Here is a 27530-nt window from a genome sequence, read left to right on the forward strand (position 1 = left end):
ATTACCCCCTTCATCGTAAGCTTCGTCTCAAAGCCTTCCTTGGTTCAACTTGGCATCCTCAGCAAACACAACTGTCCCTCTTGTTGTTATAGCGGTGCCGCCTCATGACCAGACCCCCAAGTCACCAACAAGTCTCCAGGAACATTGTGCTGGACACGACACTCAACTGAAAAGCACAAAACTAACTATTGGACTATGCAGCCGAAATGCCCATATCCCTGAACCATCACAATTACACCTGCGGCTCAGACGACATGAGGCATTTTCTTTACGTATGTTTAAACTTTGAGTGATCATATTTGCACTCTGCCTTATGATAAACCATTGCTGCAGCTGTGGTAAAGAATTTTCCACAAGTAGCACATATTTCATTGTTGGAGTGTCGTATCAAATGCCTCTTCATCAGATTCTCCCTGTGGAAGCCTTTGGGACACATGCGACACTTGTATCTGAAGTTGCCAGTGTGGATTGCTATATCATGGGTTTGAAGGTTTTGCTTGGTTGAGAAATTATGGCCACATTTTTGACAGAAAAATGGTTTAGGCGCAGGGAAGATGGTAGCATAATCGACCCCTCCTATACCCGCCTGGTAGGCAGCAGAACTGTTGGACTGGTTTCCGTCTGGTGTTGGCCTCATTACACCCAAAGCTGCAAAGGACATAACATTGGCTAATATTAGACTTGAACCATAAGTACAGTTTGTTTCTTGATTTTATAATCAAATTGTTATATACATTACCCATACAGCATCACAGAAATTTTTTTTAACATTATAAGTATTGTCAAATCAAATTTTAACTAACACAATAGTGTTCTTACAATAAATCTGTACAGAATTTTATTTCTCTGATTAGTCTACAACAATGGCGATTGATTAATAAAACAAAATATATAATTAAAACCAGTGAAAATGCCCCCACCTCTTTATGAAATCAGGAATTGAAAGAACTTAAACAAGCAATCTCATTCTCAAATCGTCACTGTTCAATATTGCAGTCATCGTCTTACAAGTGTTTAGTACTCAAATTAGTCTAAAGGCTCCCAAGCAACTTGTACAGTACAAAATCTTCTATATGAAAATTTTAAAGGGTGTAATTTAAGTCCAGGAACCAACACATCATCCATCCATACAAACTGCCTTTGTATACCTAATTAATAACAATTTTAAGTCCTTATCAACAACTTAACAAAGCTGTATCGAAAGTTTCAAAGTGGCTCTTAAATCATAATCCGTGGCTATCGGGCCTTTTGCTACCAGCCATTGTGCTCAGCAATTAACTCCCTTGGACGCACACTGCTGGAGCTTACAGCCTTTTTACATCATTTCTAGAATTGCTCAATCACATACTCATTACAGCTGAGTCAAACTCATTACAGCTGAGTCAATCTCGTTACAGCTGAGTTAACTGGACCTAACATCAGAATGCATATTCCAAGTTGCATTTTTTCAAGTGATATCTCAGGGCATCTTTTGAATAGAACCCTTTCCCACAATTAGAACAAATTTCAGAAAAAATGTTGGCATGTTTTTTCAAATGTTCTTCGTATCTATATCTTTGGTAGAATCCCTTGTGACACTGTTGACAGGAGTAGGTAAATGACCCGGTATGTTGGGAGATATCGTGGTACTGCAGATTCCGCTTTTGAACAAAACTCTTGCCACATTTACGGCATACAAATTGTGACTTTCTACTGGTAACATCAGGTTTCGCAAGGCTAAGGCCCGATTCTGCAGCCATGCAACTCGTGTCGTACACAGTCCTAGTGTTTGGTGCACGATTCCCCTCCACTGAAAACGACACAAGATCGTATTAGTGATTTATAAACTAATTCTGATAAACAGGAAAACTTCATATATCTATGCTGATATCCATGTTAAGTCTTAATTACATTAAAGAAATTTAAATTCCATGGATCTTTTCTGAATCTGGTATCATGTCAACACTGTTCCGGTGAAACAGAAATGGCACCAACCTTCTTAATAATTCAATATTGAAACTGAAATTCTTAATTGAAGAAATAACTGAGATTGTTAGTTTGCTTGCTGAGTTATCACCCCGTGAACAGCCATGGTTATTTAGATACAGGGTCTCCTTGTAGTAGTTTGTGACTACCTCACTGAACAAAATACAGGAGGCCTGTCATGCCATCCAGAGCAATTAGGATCAATCGTCTTGCCCAAGGAAAACCATGACATTACAGACAGCATTCTGAGAAACACAAACAGACACAGGAAGGGAACGTCGGACCACACACCTCAAATCTTTACCCGTGGTTATGTAGCTGGCACTTTAACCATCTGAGCTATCACAGCCCCGTGAAGTAGGCGGGATAATGATCACAGCCCCGTGAAATAGGCGGGATAATGATCACAGCCCCGTGAAGTAGGCGGGATAATGATCACAGCCCCGTGAAGTAGGCGGGATAATGATCACAGCCCCGTGAAGTAGGCGGGATAATGATCACAGCCCCGTGAAGTAGGCGGTATAATGATCACAGCCCCGTGAAGTAGGCGGGATAATGATCACAGCCTTGTGAAGTAGGCGGGATAATGATCACCGCCCCGTTAAGTAGGCGGGATAATGATCACAGCCCCGTGAAGTAGGCGGTATAATGATCACAGCCCCGTAAAGTAGGCGGGATAATGATCACAGCCCCGTGAAGTAGGCGGGATAATGTAGGTGTATTGATAAACTACTTTGAGGAGTACCTTAACCTGATTTTGAACCGATCATTTTGAAAACTGGAAATTCCTTCCATAGTTAACTCTGTCATATTTTGCCTCGTCTTCCTTACATGCATTTTTCATAATCATTTTCCAGCTTAAATCACATGTGAAAAGATATAAAACATCAAAGTAGAACAGGAGTCTGCAAATTCCACACCATTTCTCTCCATTTTAAACTCATAAAATGTTTTAATATCCAGTTTCACACCAAGATGAATTCATTAAACCTTCCGTTGTCAGATCCATGCAGGAGATATTATAGCAATCCAAACCTGAATCTGTCAGTGATATTGGACCACTGTGATAAACACGTCCGGAGTAATATACACAAGGTGTACGTGGGTTAATATCATTCTACGTTTTGTAGCTAGATATAGCACTGATGCCCTGCCCCAACAGTTAAAACTGTCCTCACACATGAGTGGGAGTGTATACTTTCAGGTTAGTAGATTTAAATGTCCGCAAAGGATCCAAGGTAGATCTGGATTTATGACTTTGGGAAAATGAATTCAGGGAGAAATTCCCCACATCATGGGCTTGGTTTTATTTTGTACCAGCATAACTGTTTATTACAATGTTAATTTTAATTGATAAATGATCCATGAATTTTGTGAATTAGAATTGTTTTATAGCATTATTCAACAAAGATGCATTTTTTCAAGTGATATCGCAGGGCATCTTTTGAATAAAACCCTTTCCCACAATTAGAACAAATTTCTGAAAACACATTGGCATGTTTTTTCAAATGTTCTTCGTATCTATATCTTTGGTAGAATCCCTTGTGACACTGTTGACAGGAGTAGGTAAATGAACCGGTATGTTGGGAAATATCGTGGTACTGTAGATTCTGCTTATGGACAAAACCCTTGCCACATTTACGGCATACAAATTGTGACTTTCTACTGGTAACATCAGGTTTCGCAAGGCTAAGGCCCGATTCTGCAGCCATGCAACTTGTGTCGTACACAGTCCTAGAGTGTGGTGCATGATTCCCCTCCACTGAAAACGACACAAGATCGTATTAGTGATTTATATCAAACTAATTCTGATAAACAGGAAAACTTCATATATCTATGCTGAAATTCTAAATTCTGGGTTTCTTATCTGAATCTGGCAACACAGTTCTAGTGGAAAAAGAAATGGAAAAAGCACCTTTGTACTTCAATATGCAACAACTTTTTTTTCATTATAGAAATACTGCAAGTAGGCAGGATATTATAAAGGTATCCAGTTTCACAAAGAAATCTTCACATTTTGTTTACGTAAGAGACATGTCAAAATATGACCCCTCCATTCCAAACTTGAATCTGTCAGTGATACAGGACCACCATGGTAAACATGTCTGGTGTAGATGTACACATTCTACCTATTGTAGCTAGATATTGTGTTGATGTCCTGCCCCAACAGTTAAAACTGCTATCATGAGTGACAAAAGTGCTGTATAAATTCAGTTTTGTAGAAGTGTATTAGGATCACTGACGGATGTCTGCCTAAGATCCATGGTAGATCTGGATTTATGACTTTGAGAGGAATTCCTCACATCATGGGCTTGGTTTTATTTTGTACCATGCTGTCAGCATTACTGTTTATTACAATGTCAAATTCTAATTTATAACATGATTTATGATCACTTAAATTTTGTGAATCAGAACATTCATATTCTAGTGTCATTCCACAAAGTTGCATTTTTTCAAGTGATATCTCAGGGCATCTTTTGAATAAAATCCTTTTCCACATAAAGAACACATTTCCGAAAATACGTTGGCATGTTTTTTCAGGTGTTCAATGTATCTATATCTCTGATAGAATCCTTTACGACAATGGTGGCAGGAAAAGGTGAACGAACGCGTGTGTTGAGAGATGTCGTGGTACTGGAGCTTCTGCTTGCGGACAAAACCCTTGCCGCATTTCTTACAAACATATTGTGCCTTTTTATCGGAGACCTGTACATCTGGGATGTCTGGTTTTAGGAGAGAGCCTGCCGCCATATAACTCATGTAGTACTCACTGCTAGTGTTTGGCACAAGGCTTCCCTCCACTGAAAACAACATAAGATTACATTAGTGACTTTTAAAACATCAAACTTAATCTGAAAATTTCACATACAGGACACAGGTATTCAAGATATGCATCAATGCATGTGCCATGCTTTTGTTTTAGGAACAGGAAAGTTTCAGTGACCTCCAAAAGAAATCCTTTATCCTGGAATATACCTACACCAAAGTACCTCAAATCTTTTTTTGTATCAATACAGTAACCAATTTCTGACAGCACTACAGAAAATCCCAGCTTCTCCCACCTGGAAATAACATGCTGCCCTTGGTCCATTGAAGGTCTATGTTAGAAAGTTAGCATGTACATGCTTGACATGATACTTTAAATCAGTCTTTGTGAAAAATCCTTTGTGACAAATTGTACATATTTCTGATCTAATGGACAAACTGTGCTTTTTCACATGTTCTTGATAGCGATGTTTCAGGTAGAATCCTTTGTTGCATATGTGACATTTGTATGTAAATGATCGTGTGTGCTGCGATATATCGTGGTAACGAAGATTTTCCTTGCGAGTAAAAGACTTTCCACATTTATGGCAGACAATGGGAGACTTCCCTGGCCCATCTGTTACACCAAGGCCCCCTACCACCATGTTTGTTGCGAAGGACTGGTAGTCACCCATATGGTCTCGGTTTTCTTCCTTAAATCCTTCCACTGAAAAGGACATAATAATGAATTAATCAGCGGAATTATCAATGATCCAAACTACTTCATTTAGTCACAGCAGCCTTCTTACACTCGTGATAAAACATGTCGAGCTATGTACTCCCTTCCACCCATGACCTCTACAATGAAGCCTTCTTACACTCTTAATAAAACATGTCGAGTTATGTACTCCCTTCCACCCATGACCTCTACAATGAAGTTATTACAAAGCGACCACAGACCACAATGACCTCTCTACAGCAGGACCTCCATCTTGGAGGCCATTTTGAAAGCGTAACTACCGCCAGCCTTGACAGTATGACTGCCCCCTCTCAGCATTTTGACAACAAAACCACCACCTGTACACTTCAATTTGATGGCCCTTGACAGTGGCATATCATGGCATTAAGACAGCATTACTGCCACCAGTAACCTCTTAGCAGCACATTCATCACTAGTAATCACATGACACTAACACTTCAACCAAGTGACCTCTTTGACAGTGCAACTGCCACCAAAGTCACTTAACACTAACAACTGCCACCTGGTGGTGTCTTGACAACATGACTGTCATCTTTGGCTTCCTGACAGTATGACTGTCATCTATGGCTTCTTGACAGCATGACTGCCATCTATGGCCTCTTGACAGCATAACTGCCATCTATGGCCTCTTGACAGCATGACTGTCATTTATGGCTTCTTGACAGCATGACTGCCATCTATGGTCTCTTGACAGCATGACTGCCATCTATGGCTTCATCCCAATGGCCTGGTAACAACATAACTGCCATCTATGGCCTCTTGACAGCATGACTGTCATTTATGGCCTCTTGACAGACTGACTGCCATCTATGGCCTCTTGACAGCAGGACTGCCATCTATGGCTTCATCCCAATGGCCTGGTAACAACATGACTGCCATCTGTGGCCACTTGACTGTAACACTGATGCCCAACATCACTATCAATTCATAACAGACACCTAGGTGTCAAAGGTTTCATTCATCTTTTTACATTAACAGTTTTAACAAGACAAATCCTGGTGTCGCCCAAAAATAGTTATTTTTGAATATGCACATGCCTAACATGAGATCTTAAATCAGATTTGGTGAAAAATCCTCTCCCACAAACTGTACACATTTCAGATCGATATTTTGAGGTGTGTTTCTTCATATGTTCATGAAAGCGGTATCTTTGGTAGAATCCTTTGTTGCATTGATGACATTTATAAGTGTATGATTGCGTGTGCTGTGATATATCGTGGTAACGAAGGTTTTCCTTGCGAGTAAAAGACTTTCCACACTTATGGCAGACAACGGGAGACTTCCCCGGCCTAGCTGTTACACTGAGGCCCCCTATCATCGTGTTTGTTGCCAAGGGCTGGTAACCACTTGTTAGGTCCAGGTTTTCATCCAAAAATCCATCCACTGAAATTGACATAATAACAAATTAATCAACAGAAATTATCAGTGTCCAAACCAATCTAGACTGCTGTTTTCACAGAAGTCTTCCAATCTAATGCTACAAATTGAAAAAATTATTCCACAACACCCAACACCTCCCATCAAACCTAATGCAACTCCCAACAATCCTGCATCACTTTGACAATCCTGTTTCACCTTGACAATCCTACATCACCTTAACAATCCTGTTTCACCTTGACAATCCTACATCACCTTGACAATCCTGCTTCACCTTGACAATCCTACATCACCTTGACAATCCTGCTTCACCTTGACAACATCATATCACCTTTACAATTCAACATTACTTTGACAATACCAATACCTTGGCAACCTCACGTCACTTTGACAATTTCCCATCAACTTGACAATACCACTTTCATGATTACAGATGTCCTTTCCTCATCAGGCTCATCTTAAAATGTGCATATGTACAACTTTTAGACAGTTTAAATGTGATAACAATAAAACATTTAGCATGCCAATCAGGAGAGTCAACCCTTATCTTAGAGTATTGTATTGCTCATCATGGAGAATTCACACTTTTTTGTGTGGTCCCGTAATGCGTCCAGAGAGAAGAATCCTTTGTGACAGTGAGAACAAATGTACGACCTGATATTTGCATGTTTTCTTAGGTGTTGTTCGTAGCGGTACTTCTGATAGAAGCCCTTGCCGCACTGCTGACATGTAAACTTGTAGGAGCCAGTGTGTTGTGATATGTCATGATATCGCAGTGTCTGTTTATGGGTGAATTCCTTCCCACATTTCACACACACGTATGGCTTCGACCACGTTCCTTGTGATAATGTATGAAACGGATTCAGAACTTCAACACCAGTTTCTTGCATCAAATCGCCTAGTTTGGAGTCACTTCCGAAGTTTGGCTCAACAAGACCCGTCGCTGAAATTGACATAATACTGTATTAATGACTAATTATATGAAAATTAGGCTTACTACTGAAAACCTGCTCTAATTAATTCACTTTTGCTTGGTCAATACTTCTGATCAACCATGTGGAATATTAGTACACAACAGCCAATGGGGTGGCGATTTAACCATACTGGTAATACACAACAGCCAATGGGGTGGCGATTTAACCATACTGGTAATACACAACAGCCAATGGGGTGGTGATTTAATCATACTGGTAATACACAACAGCCAATGGGGTGGCGATTTAACCATACTGGTAATACACAACAGCCAATGGGGTGGCGATTCAATCATACTGGTAATACACAACAGCCAATGGGGTGGCGATTCAATCATACTGGTAATACACAACAGCCAATGGGGTGGCGATTCAACCATACTGGTAATACACAACAGCCAATGGGGTGGCGATTTAACCATACTGGTAATACACAACAGCCAATGGGGTAGCGATTTAACCATACTGGTAATACACAACAGCCAATGGGGTGGCGATTTAACCATACTGGTAATACACAACAGCCAATGGGGTAGCGATTTAACCATACTGGTAATACACAACAGCCAATGGGGTGGCGATTTAACCATACTGGTAATACACAACAGCCAATGGGGTGGCGATTTAATCATACTGGTAATACAACTGTATACCAGACATCTCACATTATTTTACACCAATGTTTTCAGTCATCCTTCATATTTAATGAAAAAATATCCCAATCCAAATTGTGATAGAACATTTGGATTTAAACCATTGAAGCAATAACCATACAAAATATTTCAGCTTGGTTAACACAACAATTGTACTTCAACTCATCTCCATAGAATTGTCACTATTTAAACTATGTACAACGAATTAGTCCATAGATCAAGTCATGTTCACAGAACTAGGTCATTGATAAAGACGTGTTCAATAAAACTAGGTCACTGGCTGAGGTCATGTTCACAGAACTAGGTCATTGATAAAGTCATATTCAATAAAACTAGGTCACGGCTGAAACTGTATCCGACACCGTGACAAGACATACAAATACTGCCTTCACAGGGGTTTACTGAGAACGCACTTTTTCCTGTGATCCCGTAATGTATATTTAGAATAGAAGCCTTTCCCGCACATGTTACAAATCTCCGACCTGATATTGGCATGTTTCCTTACATGCTGTTCGAGCATGTACCGTTTATGAAAACCCTTGTAACAAAGCTCACACTTAAACTTATAAGCCCCTGTATGTTGAGATATTTCATGAAACTGCATATTTTGCTTGTTTGTGAATCTCTTTCCACATTCTGGGCAGCTAAATTTTTTTGCTCTGCGGTTAAATGACACACCCGGGATATGATGGCCTTCTATACTGTCTGTTGTCAGGGTAGAGAAGCTGATGTTGCCGTCGACTTCTCCTGGAACTGCAAATGACACAATATTTCATAACGTTAGACTTGAGAAATAATGATACAACATCTTTTACTAACAATACGGCTTTATTTCAAATTAAACGAAAGCTTAAATAGTCATGCATGAAAGTCTGATAATTTTACAACGGCATTCTGAATTGATAAACCAGTATGTTTACAGACAAGAGGTGTCAATGAATTCACATAATCAAAACATCTTGTCAAGTGCTTACATAAAAATGATATTTTTGATAACTTCCCCAATGTTTCTGGTACATGTATGGGAATTACATTTTTTGATAACTTTCCGTTGTTTTTGGTATATGTATAGGAATTAAAATTTCTGTCTCAATCACCCATCACATTTTCAAACATCCACCACAAAAAGCTTCCAATTAGCTCTCCTCATTCATAAATTGTTCTACCTGTGTCACTACAATCAACAGGAACAGTAATTTAAATCATCAACAAGAATACAGAACTCAAGTATCCATACAAAAAGTCTTACACGTTACACTTAAATGATTCTCCATTTGTTTATACCATTATATAATGTATTGTGTACTCCACACTGACAGGGATATATAGATATATTTCTGTATTATACACCGTACAGGGATGTATAGACATATTTCTGTACTCCACACCGTACAGCGATATATAGACATATTTCTGTACTCCACACCGTACAGGGATGTATAGATATATTTCTGTACTCCACACTGTACAGCGATATATAGACATATTTCTGTACTCCACACCGTACAGGGATGTATAGATATATTTCTGTACTCCACACCGTACAGGGATGTATAGACATATTTCTGTATTATACACCATACAGGGATGTATAGATATATTTCTGTACTCCACACCGTACAGGGATATATAGACATATTTCTGTACTCCACACCGTACAGGGATGTATAGATATATTTCTGTATTATACACCATACAGGGATGTATAGATATATTTCTGTACTCCACACCGTACAGGGATATATAGATATATTTCTGTACTCCACACCGTACAGGGATGTATAGACATATTTCTGTACTCCACACCGTACAGGGATGTATAGACATATTTCTGTACTCCACACCGTACAGGGATGTATAGACATATTTCTGTACTCCACACCGTACAGGGATGTATAGACATATTTCTGTACTCCACACCGTACAGGGATGTATAGACATATTTCTGTACTCCACACCGTACAGGGATGTATAGACATATTTCTGTACTCCACACCGTACAGGGATATATAGATATATTTCTGTACTCCACACCGTACAGGGATATATAGATATATTTCTGTACTCCACATTGTACAGGGATGTATAGACATATTTCTGTACTCCACACCGTACAGGGATATATAGATATATTTCTGTACTCCACACCGTACAGGGATATATAGATATATTTCTGTACTCCACATTGTACAGGGATGTATAGACATATTTCTGTACTCCACACCGTACAGGGATATATAGATATATTTCTGTACTCCACACCGTACAGGGATATATAGATATATTTCTGTACTCCACATTGTACAGGGATGTATAGACATATTTCTGTACTCCACACCGTACAGGGATGTGTAGACATATTTTTCTGTACTCATTCAGAAATCTATCTTTGAAAGGTAACACCACATTTTTTCATATGAGCGTTGAGTGTATATTTAGAGAAGAATCCTCGGCCACATACGGAACAGATCTCCGTACGAATATTTGCATGCCTCATTAAATGCTGATCCAGTAGATATTTTTTCGTAAAGCCTTTTTTACAGTGTTGGCATTTCAACTTGTACGAGCCTGTGTGTTGTGCAATGTCGTGAAATTGCATGTTTTGTTTCGTGGAGAAGGCCTTTCCACATTTTCCACAGATGAACCGTTTGCTTCCTGATGATAAATGCGCTTTGGTATCATGACCATCAACACTTGTGTGCGGAAAACCATATCGGATATCATCGGTGAACACCTTTTCCTGCGTTAGTCCAACCACTGAAAATAACACAGCATTGTATTAAAACAAATTTGTAACAATTTCTGTAAAAAAAAATAAAAATCTGCTGGAACTAATTCCTATGAACAATAATCTGTTCTTCAACAGGAAAATATCCATTTTATCCCACAGACTAACAACCACCAACACATTCAACTTCACAACACTTTATACTGGACAAAACATACAACACAAATTTGTATAAGCCCTACACTACATTTTCTTTCCTATTCTTTATAACTTACACAGCTGTGTGAATTAGCTGTGAAGAATCATCATTAAGTCAGAACCGTGAGCACTCCTTGCATACATTTTGTCAAATTAATGAGAAGCTGAGTATCATATGACAGAATGCCAGAAATATTTATCAGGAACACAAGGTGATGTTGAGAGTATCACCCAGATAAATTTGCCAAAGGCAGCCAATTAAAGGTACCACATATAATATACAACAAACCCTGTATGTACTAGCTAGTAAATACAGCAAAATACTTCTATTTACAACAATAAAGTTATCCAATGCTGGATGTGACAATATGGATGTTAATGAAATGTCAAAAATATCGCCACTTTTAGACCACTGATACCAGGTCAGGTAAACTAACAAGGCTGGAGTACTACATGTCAACCTCGTTGGTCCATCGAAGTTTAATTCCTAAATCCTAAAACAGGACATCCTCAACGCCATCATTTCGCTGTCTGAATCTACTGTTCTGTCACATCAGCTCAACAAATCCTAACAAGGCTCAAAACTTGAATAAAATATTGCACAATTCCTTGTTGAACATCAAACAATTATTATTGTCTTTTGTCAAGGTGAATATAGATGTTTATTATCCTGAAGATCATCAGATGTTCATGGAGCTAAATGCTAAAATCTTTATTCATTAAACCAATAATAAATACAACACCTTCACTAAGTGGATTTCCCTGATCACAAACACGAAATTAGAGTCATATCATACAGGAAAATGATTCCTAATCAATTTACATGTCTTTATCTCTTTCTTGGCTGAAAATTAACTCCCATTACCAAAACGGTTCATGGCACTAGGATACAGGAAATTCATCTCCTTCTTGCAATTGGCTGAACATAAACTCCTATTGAGGAGTGATAGAGTCCCTGTGACCAATAGGGTTCATGAATTTATGATACGAGACATTCGTCTCCTTCTTGGCTGAACATAAACTCCTATTGAGGAGTGATAGAGTCCCTGAGACCAAAAGGGTTCATGGCACTATGATACAAGACAAAACAGCCCCGTTTGCCACACAGAGGAACTTTACACACGGAGCACCTAAACCTTGTCGTGACGGCCCATCCAGCCCGTGTCTTCACAGAGTGTATCCTACAGTAAACACAAGGCGAGGTTTTGTACCCCCCGGACGGCACGCATGTGTGCTCCACAGTACCCATGGTCACACTTATGTGGTCCCGGGGGGTGTAGGTGCGAGAAATCTGCAGCAGACTTGTAATCCCAGAGGATAAGTTTTGTCCAAAATCTGTCTTATGAGAGTCTGAAAGCAGAATAGCAAAGGATTAGCCTAACACTTTTTTTTTTTAACTTTTCCAATTTTTTTTTATACACAAAAAAAAAAAGGTTTTGATTTTTTGTTCATGCTGATGTTAAAAAATCTAATATTGGGATTGCGTAAGGGTTAATGACCACACATCCGAGGACCATGTTGAGATCCATGTCCAGCTGTTCTAGGTATGTACTTCGCCTACATCAAACTAAATCAAGATGAATATGAAGGGTCACCCAAGTTCAGGATAGTGTTATTCTAATTCTTTTTTTTACAAAATACTGACAGTCCCGTAACAACTCAACACCATTCAGATTATGAATAATCGTACTGAACAGTCAAAATGATTTCTTCATTCACTGGGAAAATAATGACTGCAAACAGGTGATCTTTGACCTGTAACTGTTAATTCTTACATTAACAAATCAAACAATTAAAATATTAGAAATATGAAAATTTATTTGAATCTGATTACTATACACATTTCCAAACTGAACATCTCCATCTCTAAGACTGATACAGAGAGATATAACAATCCTCACTTGTGATGTCAGGTCACCCAAGTACAGTCCAACTGTTACCATGGAGATATCGTCAGTCCGGTCTAAATACTGTCATCATTTGTACAACGAAATATTGGCATGAAAGATGTGGCAATATATTGAGGGATTATATATATATATATATATATGAATGAGTAAGAATGCAGAAAAAGGAACAGAAATATTTAAAGGAAAATGAAAATGAAATCAGATGTATAATACTGAGGATGGGTGTAGGCATGTAAAGTACGACATGATGTTATCATCCTATATGGCCGTCAATCTTATTGATATCATGTTCATATTCTCCATTCCTATCCTAGCCACGCTTTGGTCATTTTATCACAAACTAAGTGTTGCATACAGTCTTTTTTCTGTACATATACACTGGTGTTATAATACTGCTACATCTGATGTGATTATAACTATATACATATATATTTGTCATCGGTTTTATTTGTTTTCCTTCAGTAGTTCTTTTCACTCTGTATTTCCAGCGATATTAAAATCCTGCTCCTCATCGTTTCCCAACTTAAACACTTGTTTGTGGAAGAGATTAAAACAACCACGTTTGCTACATAGCGGAACTTTGCATACTGAGCAGCGCGCCCTGGTGGTGACGGGCCATCCGGCCTTCGTCTTGACATTGTTTCGTTTGCAGTATAAACAGTTGGTGGTTCTATAGGGTTCCGAGGGCACACAGCAGTGTTTCTTGTTATCAATGGTTATGCTGATTGACTCCCGCGGGATCACAGTCCCCTCCCCCCATGGCCCACTTGACGGCATGCCCATCTGGAGGGAGGGGGCCTTGTACAATGATCCCGGTGTCGGATATAAATAGGGGGCATGTTCCAGGGACCTGAAATAGTCCAAGGACCTTAATGCAGTGTCTGAAAGGTAAGAGGAAAACGACATTAGCCTATGTAGACACACAGATTCAAGGAACGAATAAACATAAAACATTTTGTGTTAGGAGATCTTATGTCTACAATGGCCAATGTGATCATCTTATATAGCTGTGGTGTTTCCATGTTTGGGAAATGTGTGAATATACTGAAATCTGATTATGGTCACGTGTGATTTCCATTTTCTGTTTCACTTTCCACTTAGTACGCCCACCCCTTTCTCTGTTAGCATGGATTCTTCAACTTGGTTTACGACACAGGACGTGGCCCACCCCCGTTCTCTCTGTTACCATGGATTCTTAGTCTACGACACAGGACGTGGCCCACCCCTTTCTCTTTCTTAGCATGGATCCTTAGTCTACGACACAGGACAAACTGACGATCATCATTCTGTGCATCACTTTCACATCTTTTTGTCAATGTAGATTCTCAAGAACACAATTGTCTGTATCAATATCTTGAAGTCTTTCACTTCAGATATTATCCAAACATAACGAAAACACAAGAATTTAATGAAACATTTAATTTTGAAAAGCAGAACATATATACATTTTTTTTCTAACTTCAACAGTCTTCTTGACATGGTATACTTCTCATTCCTATGATTGCCAGCAAATATTTACAAATACTTCTTGATTCATATACATGATACCAAATAAATATCTAAAGCACAATATACAATCTCGAATAACAGTAATTAAGACACATCTTTCACTCCATAACACACACTAATTTTCACCAAGACAAGCTCTCTTGTGTTGACAACAGCGAGAGTAACCAAGGTGGCATGTACTCATTTTCACCAAGTTCAGTTCTCTCATGTTAGATACCTCGGAGAGTAACTCATCAACTTTCAGACACAAACACACTACTATTAACACTAGTGTTAACCTTTAAAGCTAAACTGTTCTGTCCAAAAACTGCCAAAATCACACAAATTTCATGTTTTATGGAGATAAAACCCACAAAGCAAGATAATCACAACAATTTCAACACCAAGGATCTAAATTTCTCAACTTTAATGAAAATATGTATCTAAACAGACGCATCCATTTAATCAGAGTTTATTTGTTAGTGCTACGAACTCAGCACCGAAAAAAGGTGGATAGCCACATACAAACTCGGCACCAAAAACAGGTGGATAGCTATGTATGAACTCGGCGCCAAAAACAGGTGGATAGCTATGTACGAACTCGGCACCAAAAACAGGTGGATAGCTATGTACAAACTCGGCACCAAAAACAGGTGGATAGCTATATGTACGAACTCGGCGCCAAAAGCAGGCGATAGCTACATACAGCTGGATAATTAACCAACATCAGTCAGATAGAAGGTTTTGCCTGATAGCCACACCTGTAAGTTTTCTTTGTATAATATAGATGTCAAGTCAGGTAGATCAAATGTGGTATGATGTATAGGTGGATAGCTTAAACCGTATCTTATTGAGTGAAATTGAATGTACCAGAAGTTATCCCACAGCTATGTTGGGTTTAATTGAGGGTTAAATTGGGTGCTGCTATCCCCTTCACTATTATCAACTCCTATATTCTGGTGGTAGAGGCGGAAACAGCCGCGTTTCTGACAGAGGGGAATGTTACATTGTAGACACTTGTGTTTGGTCGTAACCCGCCAGCCTGACTTGGTCTTCACCTGCAGCATATTACAATAGGCACAGTTCTGGGTCTTGTTGCCATACGTGCGCACAAGCAAGTGGCGACCATCACCAGTTAAATTGGCACCCACAGACTTAAAGTAAGACAGGCTTGGGCTTCCAACCACACGACCTTGATCCCTAGATGGATCAAGGGCATAGAAATTTGAGAAAAGGTCAGAGTGTTGCACAGCTTCTCCTGAAATAGTAAAGGAAGACCTAGGTTAGGTATGTTGTAAAACCTTTCCTCAAACATATTAATATGAAAATGTCCGATAAAATCCGACATCCAGCCGATACAATGAAACAACCCTACAACGGGTTGTCTTAATACAGTAATACGCATCATAAACCTGGAGTGGAAAAATTAATCACATACTTCATGTGTTGTTCTTCCTCATCAGGAGAACTGTGCAACGTTTTCTCAACTTATAACAGCTGAACAATTGATCAAGCTTGCAGAGAAACAAATATTTTTTGCTGGAATCTGGCAGACAGATACACAGGAAACAAAACTTGAAAATCAATCAAACACTTTGAATGATAAGTCTGTTGTACACACATTAATATATATAAATATTCAAGTGCCTTTGGCAGCAATTTCCAACTTTATAGAGAAACACAGACACAATTTCCAATGAAAACCAGTCAGTCATTCTCACACTTAGACCCCAATCCATTTATTCCCAAAATGTTGTTTAACATCAGAAACAACATTTAAATATTTCATTGTTTACACCATCTGCCACAAAAGGAATCCTGCTTTCTAATATTCTTGTAGAAATTCACAATTTGTTTAGTTTGAAAATAACGTTGCCATTGTAATCTAGTGTGGAATGTGTTCAAGCTGCGGCAAGACGCTGGGCCTATATGTGGCCGCTTGGAAGGGCTTCCTGTATCATCTGGTGGAATTTTTCAAAGCAGTCTCTCATTTTAGCACTACACAGAGCCACATCACACTTTTCACACCGGTACCGTGTATAGATCGGAAAGCCAGACTTGGTCTTGACTTTGTTGTAGGAACAATTTATGCATATTCTCGTGTTTCCTGAAGAAGTCCGCACTAGCCGGTGTTCTAATGGTAAATTACCTTGTCTGCAGTTATCTATTTGACTTTTATTGTTACCATAGCTACCAGTGTATGAACTTTGACCTTGAGTGGCATTGTCATACTGATACATGTGACCAAGAGGATTGTACCAGTGGGTCTGGTTGCTGTACAACGGATAACAGGGATTAGCCTTACTACTGTGCACTCCTGAAAGTAAACAAACAGCCGTATTACAACAGGTCACACCCTAACTGTATCATGCTTCCCTCGAACCATAACCAAACAATAAGTACACTGTTATATCATTAAAACCACCCTATTTACAGTATCTTAAATTTAGGTGATCCAGTCCATCATACAAATGATAAACCTCATATATATGGAAACAAGATTGAGGACATGATAACACTAAACTCCACTAAACACTGACAGAGTACTAATATTACAGTCCATGTTAGACCTCAGAGTCTAACCTGTGTCCTAACCATAATGATATGTTCTAGTCTGACACCTCATCCAGATCCCTTAAAGACGGCTACATTGCATCATCCCTCGAGTCCTGGCCATACTGGTCTGGTTTTGATAATGTAATGTCGGGATCGTGGCCATACAGATCCGTAGATCTAGGCAGCTGCATCACAGCACTGCTGGAGTCATGGCTATATTGATCTGTTCTTGGCGAACGAGATTCGTAGCTGTATTGGGATGGTTTAAACTGAACAGGATTAGTGTCCAACCTATCCTGATCAGCTGTAGATTGAATGGTAGAGATGGCATTGTTCCTGATTACTTCCTTTCTGGACAGCTTAAATGGACTGTTTGTGTCCTGTGCTTGACTGGACATTTCATACTTGTACCCAAACACCCTGTGGAATGCCTGGAAGCAGTCCCGCTTTCCCTTACACAGAGGCACAGTGCACGCCTCACACTTGTGTCTGGTGTACACACCCCAGCCCTGACCGTGTCTTTATCTTATTGAGGGAACAGAGTGCACAGGTTCGCAGCTTATTGCCCTCAATAGATACCATTCTGTGAGTGAGACCTTTGGAAGGATAGGGTGTTGTGCTACCACTACTCAATTCAGACTTAACATTCGGGTCCTGCCATGATGGCATTAGGCCCGGCATTCCATAGTGAGGCGAGGCTGTCATAGACACTTTGTCATAGCCACCCATCTCTGAAAACATAAGAAAGACTTGTATTAGACAAATCCCTGAATAAGGTTATGTTTTTACGGTCTTGATATTAGTTACAGAAATTTAATACTTGTTTCCAGTATCACGTACAAAGCAGAGATACTGGCACCGAAAACCAAACAACCCAAAATTGACTTGTGTAGGCGGGGGAACAAGACAACCATTGTAACTTTCCTTTAACATGTTTACTCAAGGATTTTGAGCTTTTTTACCTTTTACCTTTTTTACTTAAAACTTCTAACTTCAAAGAATGGTACTACAGCACTTCAATTGCACAACAACTTGGCACACGGTTTCGCTTGATTGGTATCACTTCCTAATGAACTGGAAACTTCATTGAATGGTTCTTCCCCATCTAGTTTCACATTTCTACTATCTAGTTTTGTAATCTATAAATGTTCAATTTAAATGTAAGCGTAATTCAGTAAAGTCAGCAACCAAGAAATGTTTTATCATCTAGGAACTGTTTACAATTACAACAATTAGAGTCAACAAAACTCTGCATAGACAAATCTTCACTCCCTGATATCAAAAACACAATCTCCAGCACCTTTATATATCTTTATACTAGATCTCATGACACATACACAAGGTCATGGTCGTGTCTGTTGTCATGCCAACAAGCCAGTTATATCTTTGTCACTTTGCCCAGTGCTCTGGGCATCTGAACCCATATTTTGTAGTAGGAGATGGTAACGCCTGAAGCAGTCTCGCTGGCGTGGTCGGCACAATGGAAGATTGCAGGCAGTACATTTCCAGTAGGACTTGATGGGCAAGCCTGTGGTGGTTTTGATACCTCGGAGCTTACAGTAAACACAAGGTTTGTTAGTGCTGTTTGTGGATCCGCGATCTGGTACCAGAACGTGGTCACCAGATGATGCCTGGTCACTATCCTCGCACTCTAAATATCCATAATTATCAATCTGGCCCCTGATAATGGGAGGGATGGTCTGGCCAATATGGCTCGGAGGTAGAGCACCACTAGAATGTGGCATGTAGGCCGACCCTGCAAGGATAAAGAAAGGCACAGATCACAAACACAGAAAAGAAATAACCTACCTAACACAGACCCATGTAACTCCAGTACAATGTTACATAAACATGTCCGACATGCTCTGTCAAATACGTAACTCCAGTACAATGTTACATAAACATGTTCGACATGCTCTGTCAAATACGTGCAAAAACATCAGGCAACTTATAGACAGTGCCGTCAGTTTATGTACAAGTACAGCACTACATGTATTATCTTCCTATGTTCGAGGCAGAATGAGCTATATTTCAAGTTGTGACCTTTCTTCTCCTTCACATCAAGAAACACAATCTAGAATCTTACAGGAAGAAGACCGACTAGCTAAGACAGCTTATCCAGATTCGCGGAAGGATATGAAATGACAGGAACACAATTGTGCTCCTTCAGGTTTTTCTTGTGTTTGTACGAGCGGCCACATGTTACACAGACGAAAGGTTTGTCCTCCGAGTGACTACGTGCATGGTACACAAGTCTACTGTTACTCGGAAACTGCTTTCCACACACATGACAAGTGGGTAATGACTGCGAGTCCGACTCGTGCATTTTCCTATGAAGATGTAGCCCAGAAAACGATCTAAATCCTTTGCCACACTCAACACAAAACCCCACAAAGTCGTTCTTGTGTGCATCATTCATATGTTTTTCAAGATTTCTCAAATCATCACATCGCAGGGAGCATATTTTACATTGACCAGGGATTGAATAGGGACTTGCTGTAAACATTGACAATCCATCAGAGCTGCCCACGCCAATCTGCTCTATATCATAGAGGGATAATGAAGAACTGCTGCCATCCACGCCTTTCTGTCCTATTCAAAATAAGAGAGAAATTATCAGAACCTTGATGATTTCGCACTACTAATATATCTATTAATACTAACAACAGGTGCTTGTGTACCAACCAATCATGTATATTTGTTCAAGTTTGATGATTTCGCACTACTAATATATCTATTAATAATAACAACAGGTGCTTGTGTACCAACCAATCATGTATATTTGTTCAAGTTTGATGATTTCGCACTACTAATATATCTATTAATAATAACAACAGGTGCTCGTGTACCAACCAATCATGTATATTTGTTCAAGTTTGTATCATTTTGTATATTTGTGCTTGAAAACAATTGATGGAAGCATTTATCAATAAAATAGCCTTGTTTCCATAATTAAGCAAAAAATAATATCCTCTGGCTTAGACATCCCTTAACATACGAGAATTCTTGAAGAATGTGGGTTTCAAAACTCATACCTCGATATCAACACTAAACACAGAATGCTGATTTCTATCAAGCTTCTAATCCAATCAGAACCAGTAATTCATCTATCAGTAAAAATACTACAAAAACAAATATTCTCAGATTTTTAGGTTTTCACACCTTGAAATTGAGACTGAGCACACAAATGGCCTGTCAATCAGCAAGAAGGTGATGTTGGCCAGAACACCACTTCTGGTCAACTGCAAGTGGTCAGATACTTTGCATTGCTGCAATGTGTTTGGTCAGGCAGTATGCACTGCTTGATTGTGATTGGCGAAGACATTGCATTGCTGAATTGTGATTTGTCAGAATGCTATATATTACTGTATTTTGAATGGACAAAAAACACAGCTGAATTGCGATTGGTCCGACATTATTAACTGCTGAATTGTGATTGGTCAGACACTATGAATTGCTGCGATTGGTCAGGACCGGTGCACACTTTAAGGTGTACATTTAGGTTCCCACGATACTTGTAACACCTGCCACACTGTGGACATTTGAACTCCTTCACCTCGGAGTGCATTTTCTTGTGTCTTTGTAAGAATGAATCAAACTGAAACCTTTTGTCACAAATGTCACAACGGTAGTTTTTGGGGTATATAGGCTTGGTCGGAACAGTCATACTGGGAGCCTCCGCAGTCTTGGAGAAATGACATGAGATACAGATTAGGACCTCGTTATAAGGATAAGAAGGATTTGTCTCTATTTGTACAGGACGACCCACATTTCCACAAACATAACATGCATTGCTCAGGTCCATCGTCTCTACACTGCTCTCCCCTACAGAAAAAAAAGAAAATCCAATATAAGAAGAAAATCTAATATTTTTTCCCAAAAATACAAGGAATTTTTCTCTTCTTTTCTATAAAGTTATAGTAAATTGTTGTTTTCTGTAACCTCTGGCTTAAAATCACTTCCCAGAATTCATTCTCAAGTTCTACTAAAGAACATGTAAATGTAAACCATGTTTTAAAACCATTGAACTAATAACTACTTATTTGAATCACTTCTTGTTGGCCTGGATTGAAGCATGTGAGGGGTCTTACAATCGGAAGAAACTGGATTAACCAGAGAAAACCCATGTGGTCGTCGGGCAGGTGACCCCATACCTTTTCACATCCGATCGGGGAATCAAACCCTGGCCACCTAGATGAAAGCCAAGTGTGTTACCATAGTGACACCAACCACCCAAACACTAAAGAACATGCAACTTATGGAGGGAATACTTCCTGATAAAATCATCTAAAACTGGGCGAAATTTCTATCAGCAGATTTGAACATAGAATGAAGTCAGTCAACCATCAGCAATCATTCTAATTATTGGTTTGTTATCAATAACGGAACAAGAAAACAAAATCCAAAACCATCTTCAAATGGTTTATCAAAGCATTGTTTTAAATTTGTCTATGGATTTTCTATTGGTAGGTATTTACAGCTTCTCATATGTACATTAAGATGTGCTTGGTGCTTGTACCTCCTGTCACATCCAAGACACATATACTGTTTGATGGAGGAGTGAGTCTTCAGGTGTCTTCGTAAATAAGAAACAAATTGAAACACCTTGCCACAGTGATGACATTCGAAGTGTTTGCTGTGAACTTTGGTTGGTCTGGGCATATTCACGTTAGGTTGAGACATTGAAGACTTGCACTTTGTACAAACAAGATTGTCTTGGTGCATGTCGGACAGACAGACTGACATATCTACGGAATGAAAGGGCATCTTGCAACACACACAGGCCTCGATCTTCTGCTCCTGCTCTTCTTCGCCAATTCCTAGAGACAGAAGAAAGACACCCTTATCATCATTGCTTGCCTTCTAGTCAAATTGCTTTCAATCTTGAATATTATCAAATTTTCCCCAAAAGCAGTTGGTGCCTAATTGGCATGATTCTCAACATCAGTGTGGCTATGATTGCTTCAGTGTTGTTTGATTTTATACTAACTGGTACTCCCCTATATATGACAAATTTCACCACAAACACAGTTGGTACAAATTTGATACACAGGATTCTTAACATCCAAAATAAAGATGTCGGTGGCTTGTATCTGTACACGATTTTGCTTTTGTTAATTAATATAGGCTGTTTCAATTTTGTTTCCAAATTCCTTGCATGTCTTCATGTGAAAGTTGAGATGGAAAGCATATTTGTAACATCTTCCACACCCCCAACACACAAAAGGTTTAACGGACGAATGTGTCCTCAAGTGTCTCTGTAGCAACGAATCGTACATGAAAAGTTTGCCACACTTAGGACAACTTAGATGTCCTTTCGAGAGTGTCTTGCATTGCGAGGACATTTGGCAGTGTTTACACAGGAGTGTGTCACTGGAAAAGTCGGTGGAGGAGGTATCTGAGAGGTCACAGATTAGTCCACACACGGAGCACCTTACATCGGTAGTGATCCCTCGGTGGGCCCCTTCTGTACCCTGAACCCCTACAGAAGAGAGGAAAACAGTTGATGAAAACGTGCCGCTGTGGCATTTTTATCTGTTCTGGTGGCAAAATGAAGCAAGCTCTTTGTATACAAGTCATTTATGTTGAATGCAGCCATTCAGTTGTAGACTGATCTATATTTACTGCAGGGAAGATTTCTAACTCGGCTATGTGGACACAGTCTTCATAGCACCAAATATTGTTATCATGCTTATGTGTAATGGCAACAAGAAAGAAATATATCAAAGATATACACTGATTTATGTAAATATGGATTTTACCAGGTAAAAGGTGAATATAGGTCTTAATGGAAAATTGTGAATATTTCACAAGATTCAAAGTGAGACTATCTCCCCACTACCTACACTGGTTAAAACTTCTAAAGTTCGTTTTAAATTTTAAAGTTCCCCTCCCTCCTTATCAAATCACCTAACAAACTAAACAAACTAAACCATGTGAAACTTTAAACTTTATTCAAAAACACAATGAATCAAACATACAAGCTTCTATTACAGCAACATACAATTTAGTTAGTGCAACATTTCAAAATAAATTTAAACCAATTAATTGGAGCTATGAACATTTTTACACATATTAACATTTACATAACAATTAAATCTCTTACATACAATGGAACTTTAATCTTCCTATTTAACATATATGTCCACAAGAGTTCTCACTCGTACATATGAACACATTCTCTCAAGGTTCTGTATGATCAAATCCAATTTAGTTACTTTTTTTTACGACTCCATATACAAATCCCTAGACTCTTAAATTCCTGATCCTTCATAATGGTCCATCTAGATTGATAGAGGGTCCATGTTTACAAACACGCATGTGTCTAGTAAGGTCAAAGTTGTGTTTGTAGCAGCGGCCACAATCTGGACAGACACAAGACTTGACTGCTGAATGGCTACGTAAATGACGTTTCAGATGTGCTCTAGACTGAAAGCACCTCATGCATACCTCACATCGAGGTAGCGATTCATTGCCCTCGTGCATTTTAAGGTGGAACTCGTGACCTTTGTCAGATTTGAACCCCTTCTGACAAGGCTCACAATAAGCTACATAGTCATGCACAAGTTGTTGATGAGTTTTGAGCTCGGCCTTATCCCGGAGAATGGCTCCGCAGTCTGAGCATACACACCAAGCAGACATGGGGTGAAGGGTCAAGTGATTCTGTAGCAGGTCAAGCGAGGGAAAGGTCAGTCCGCACTCAGGACAGGGCTGCGTTGCCTGCTGACTAGTGAATGCCTCAATGGCCTCGACTACATGGCTCGGGGCTCTGGGCATAGGGGCAAAATGTAAGCCTAGAAAAGATAACAAAATACCAAGTTGTAAATTAAAAATCTTCTTTTTTACTTAATTTTTTTCAATTTTTAACCCACACTTTCTTCATGGATAAATATTTGCATTCGTTTCATGATCAGTAAGCTGTAAAAATGCCCACTTAGGTACAAAACAACGGAAGGGACCAACTTACGAACTCAAGTGGTCTTTAAAGTTTCCCCTTGAAAGGACCGAGTTAACAAATCAACTAGATACACGTTACTGTTGAGCAATTAAAAATAACCCAGCATCAGTTGATATCACAAACTGTGTATTTATAATACAAATGGCATAGCAATTAAACACTGAATCTGAATCGTCTAATTTGATTTTAATAAAGAATGTCAAAGTATAACTTTTTCTAAGTTTTTGTATTCAATCAGAAATGGTATTGCTTTGAGTGAAGGGCAAGGTCTTTCCTGTGCTTGTAGGCTCTGCTACAGATTGGACAAACATGAGGTTTTTCAGACGAATGACTTTTCATGTGACGGCGAAGGTGAGCAGATGTCTGGAAATGTTTCTCGCAGATTCTACACTGCGGACCATTTATGCAACCTTCAGTGTACAAGTGCATTTTCCTGTGAAGGTTAAAGCCACGCATTGATCTGAAATTCTTCCCACACACATCACATTTAGCCACAATGGCACTGCCATTATCTGAAATTTTCAATCGATCATAAAGAGGATTTCCAGAAACTACGGAGTCAGTGACTGTTGATTGATAGAGTAGCCCCCCCTCAACACTAGGACTTAATCCTCCATCAAATGATTTCAACCAGTTTTCCTCATTCTGGGAAGAAGAGGCCATCCCTAGAATGAAACAAAACACGCCATTAGGTGGAATACAGGAAAACCCGTTTTAACACCAATTATGAAATTGAAATAAATCATTTTCTTAACTGTTTAACCAACCAATCCCCCCAAATGATGAAAAAAAGTGTTAAAGCTCAAATGTGAGATATCTATCAACCATTTAGGGTAGTTACACTATACGGAAAATGAAAAGGAAAGCATCTAGTTTTCTGGATCAGTTAATTTCAACTTCATTATTTATAAAACAATCTCAAAAGAACTGCATACAACTCAACATTTTCTCGATCTCATTTGTTCACCACATTTCTATGGTGCTGGATTCTCTTTTATCCTCACTCAGACATGATTCGTGCTCTCCTTGTGATAAATTAAGTCTTTCTTATGTTTATAACTCTTTAAACATATCTGACAGTAAAAAGGCTTCTCCTCGGAGTGGCTCCGCATGTGTCGCATTACGTGAAAATTGCTTTGGAAGAATTTTCCACAAATAGGACATTTGTGTGTACACTTGACACTTTTAGTACCAGACGGTTTCAACTCGGAGCTTTTTTCTAAGTGAGTTTTAAAATGACGTTGGAGAAGAGCATTAGTTTGAAAATGCTTTCCACAGTGGTTGCATTGTGGACCAACCCCTTGACCTTGAGCAGACAGGTGCATTTTCCTGTGAAGGTCGTAACCTTGTCTGGACTCGAAATTCTTTCCACAGATATCACACTGGATCAGGCTATCATCTGGGCGGGCCTGGTATAAATCAGCAGCTAGCGAATCATTGATCAGAGACTGATAAATACCCCCCTCTGTCTGATCTCTATCTTCAACCTTAAGATTAAATCCTGCCTCGTACGATTTCAACCAGTTTTGGTCATTCTGGGAAGAGGAGGCCAGCCCTAGAATGAAACAAAACACGCCGTTAGGAGTCGTCAAATAAAGCTATTCTGATGAAAACTTAATTCTAGACTTCAAATGTTTTACAAAAAAACATATTTAGCAGATTTTGAGGAAGGTCTTGTATTAAAATACTCTTGAATATGTAGCTCTGATGGTAGTAGGTGAGCTACAAGATGGGGTGTGTAATGTTTCAAAGTCACCTGATGGAACCCAACAGTGCAGGTTAACTCAGGTATGACCACTGGTTTCCTTGTGATAGAGCAGGTCTTTCTTGTGTTTATAACTTTTAAAACATGTTCCACAGAAAAACGGCTTCTCTTGAGAGTGGCTTCGCATGTGTCTCGACAAATGGGCATTGCTTTGGAAGAACTTTCCACAAGTAGGACACTCTGGACTGTCTGAAATTCCAATCTTTGAATCATGAATTCTCATATGAAACTTGTACCCCTGAGGGGGAGAAAAAACCCTTGTCACACTGCTGACAATAGGCCACCATACCCGAAGAATGGGCTTCCATTTCATGACGTGATTTTGATCTCCTATCATTGAACAAGTCGCCACAGATTTTGCACTTGGTCTTCACAGGACTTTTTTTGTGCTTTTGATTTGACACTTGGGGGTTAAGAAATAAATGTGCAGGGATATCGGCTCCTCCCTCACTTATAGTACCCAGTGAAGAAGAATCAAGCAGGGAGTCCATGCCTATAAAGGAAGAGAATAAAGGATGTTAAAATCTAAATATATCCCGTCCTTAGTGATGATTAAACAACTCATTACATGTGGAGGTATGAATATGTGCTTCATGTAATATCAAATCTAAATCAAATTAATTTAGGATATGTATCTGTGCATTTTAAACCATTCAAGCATGAAGCTTGTTTGACTAACAACAGCAATGTGGGACTTCAATAAGGAAAACAATCCCTAGATTGTGATAAACACATCTTTATGTGTCTTTGTATATTTAGAGAACACAATGTAGAATTTTCTGGTATTTGGTTTAATTTGATATTTAACAAAATGTAGTTAAATCACTCGAGTAAAACCCCAAGATAATACCTTTACAAGTCAACATGCGGAACAACACAATTAAGTTTACGCTGGTGTTTCTGGAGGTCTTGTTTACGTTTGTAGGACCTCCCGCATATGTTACAGATATTTGGCTTCTGTGCGGAGTGACAAGTCATATGCCGCTCAAGATGAGAGAAAAATGAAAGTTCTCTTGTACAGTATTTGCACTTAAAAACTTGTCTGTAGCCTTCGGAGGCTGGGTGATTCATCATATGTGCTTTGAAAGCATCCTGGGAATAAAGGTCAGTACCGCAGTGAATACAGACACCGACAGCATTTATTGAATGAACCAGTAGGTTATGAATATTCTTCTTATTTTCGTCATCAAAAACATCTTTACAGATATTACACCACACCTTCCCAGTAGGACCGTCATAGTTCATTGAAAAGGTTGGATAAACAAGATTTTTCTGCTCTCCTGGACTTAAAACACACAAGTGACTTTCTAAATCTTCTACGCAAGAAAAGCTCTGGCCACAGGAATCACAAGATTTGTCTGCCGTGAACTTTGACCCCCAGGTTGACGGTCCTCCAATACATTCCTTGTTCATGTCAAAATGTACTGGATTACCACCTACAATAAAATAAAAT

The 27530-nt window shown here is 39.1% G+C and overlaps 1 protein-coding gene across 11 annotated transcripts in view; it reads right to left on the reverse strand.

Annotated features, from left to right (window-relative positions):
* Positions 1-27530, reverse strand: part of LOC117336489 (B-cell lymphoma 6 protein-like) — a 115099-nt gene that overhangs the window by 59204 nt on the left and 28365 nt on the right. Inside the window, exon 5 of one of the 11 annotated variants that reach the window (XM_033897055.1) lies at positions 23290-24148. The exons of 8 other annotated variants lie outside the window; for them this stretch is intronic. In XM_033897055.1, the coding sequence (XP_033752946.1) occupies positions 23625-24148 (524 nt within the window). In that variant the 3' untranslated portion in view covers positions 23290-23624. Of the gene's footprint in view, positions 1-23289; positions 24149-24983; positions 25868-26579; positions 27514-27530 lie in introns of those variants that run through there. 2 more of the 11 variants (XM_033897052.1, XM_033897047.1) reach the window with 2 other exon arrangements.

Source organism: Pecten maximus, chromosome 10 (genome assembly GCF_902652985.1).
Source record: "Pecten maximus chromosome 10, xPecMax1.1, whole genome shotgun sequence".
Classification (NCBI taxonomy): domain Eukaryota; kingdom Metazoa; phylum Mollusca; class Bivalvia; order Pectinida; family Pectinidae; genus Pecten; species Pecten maximus.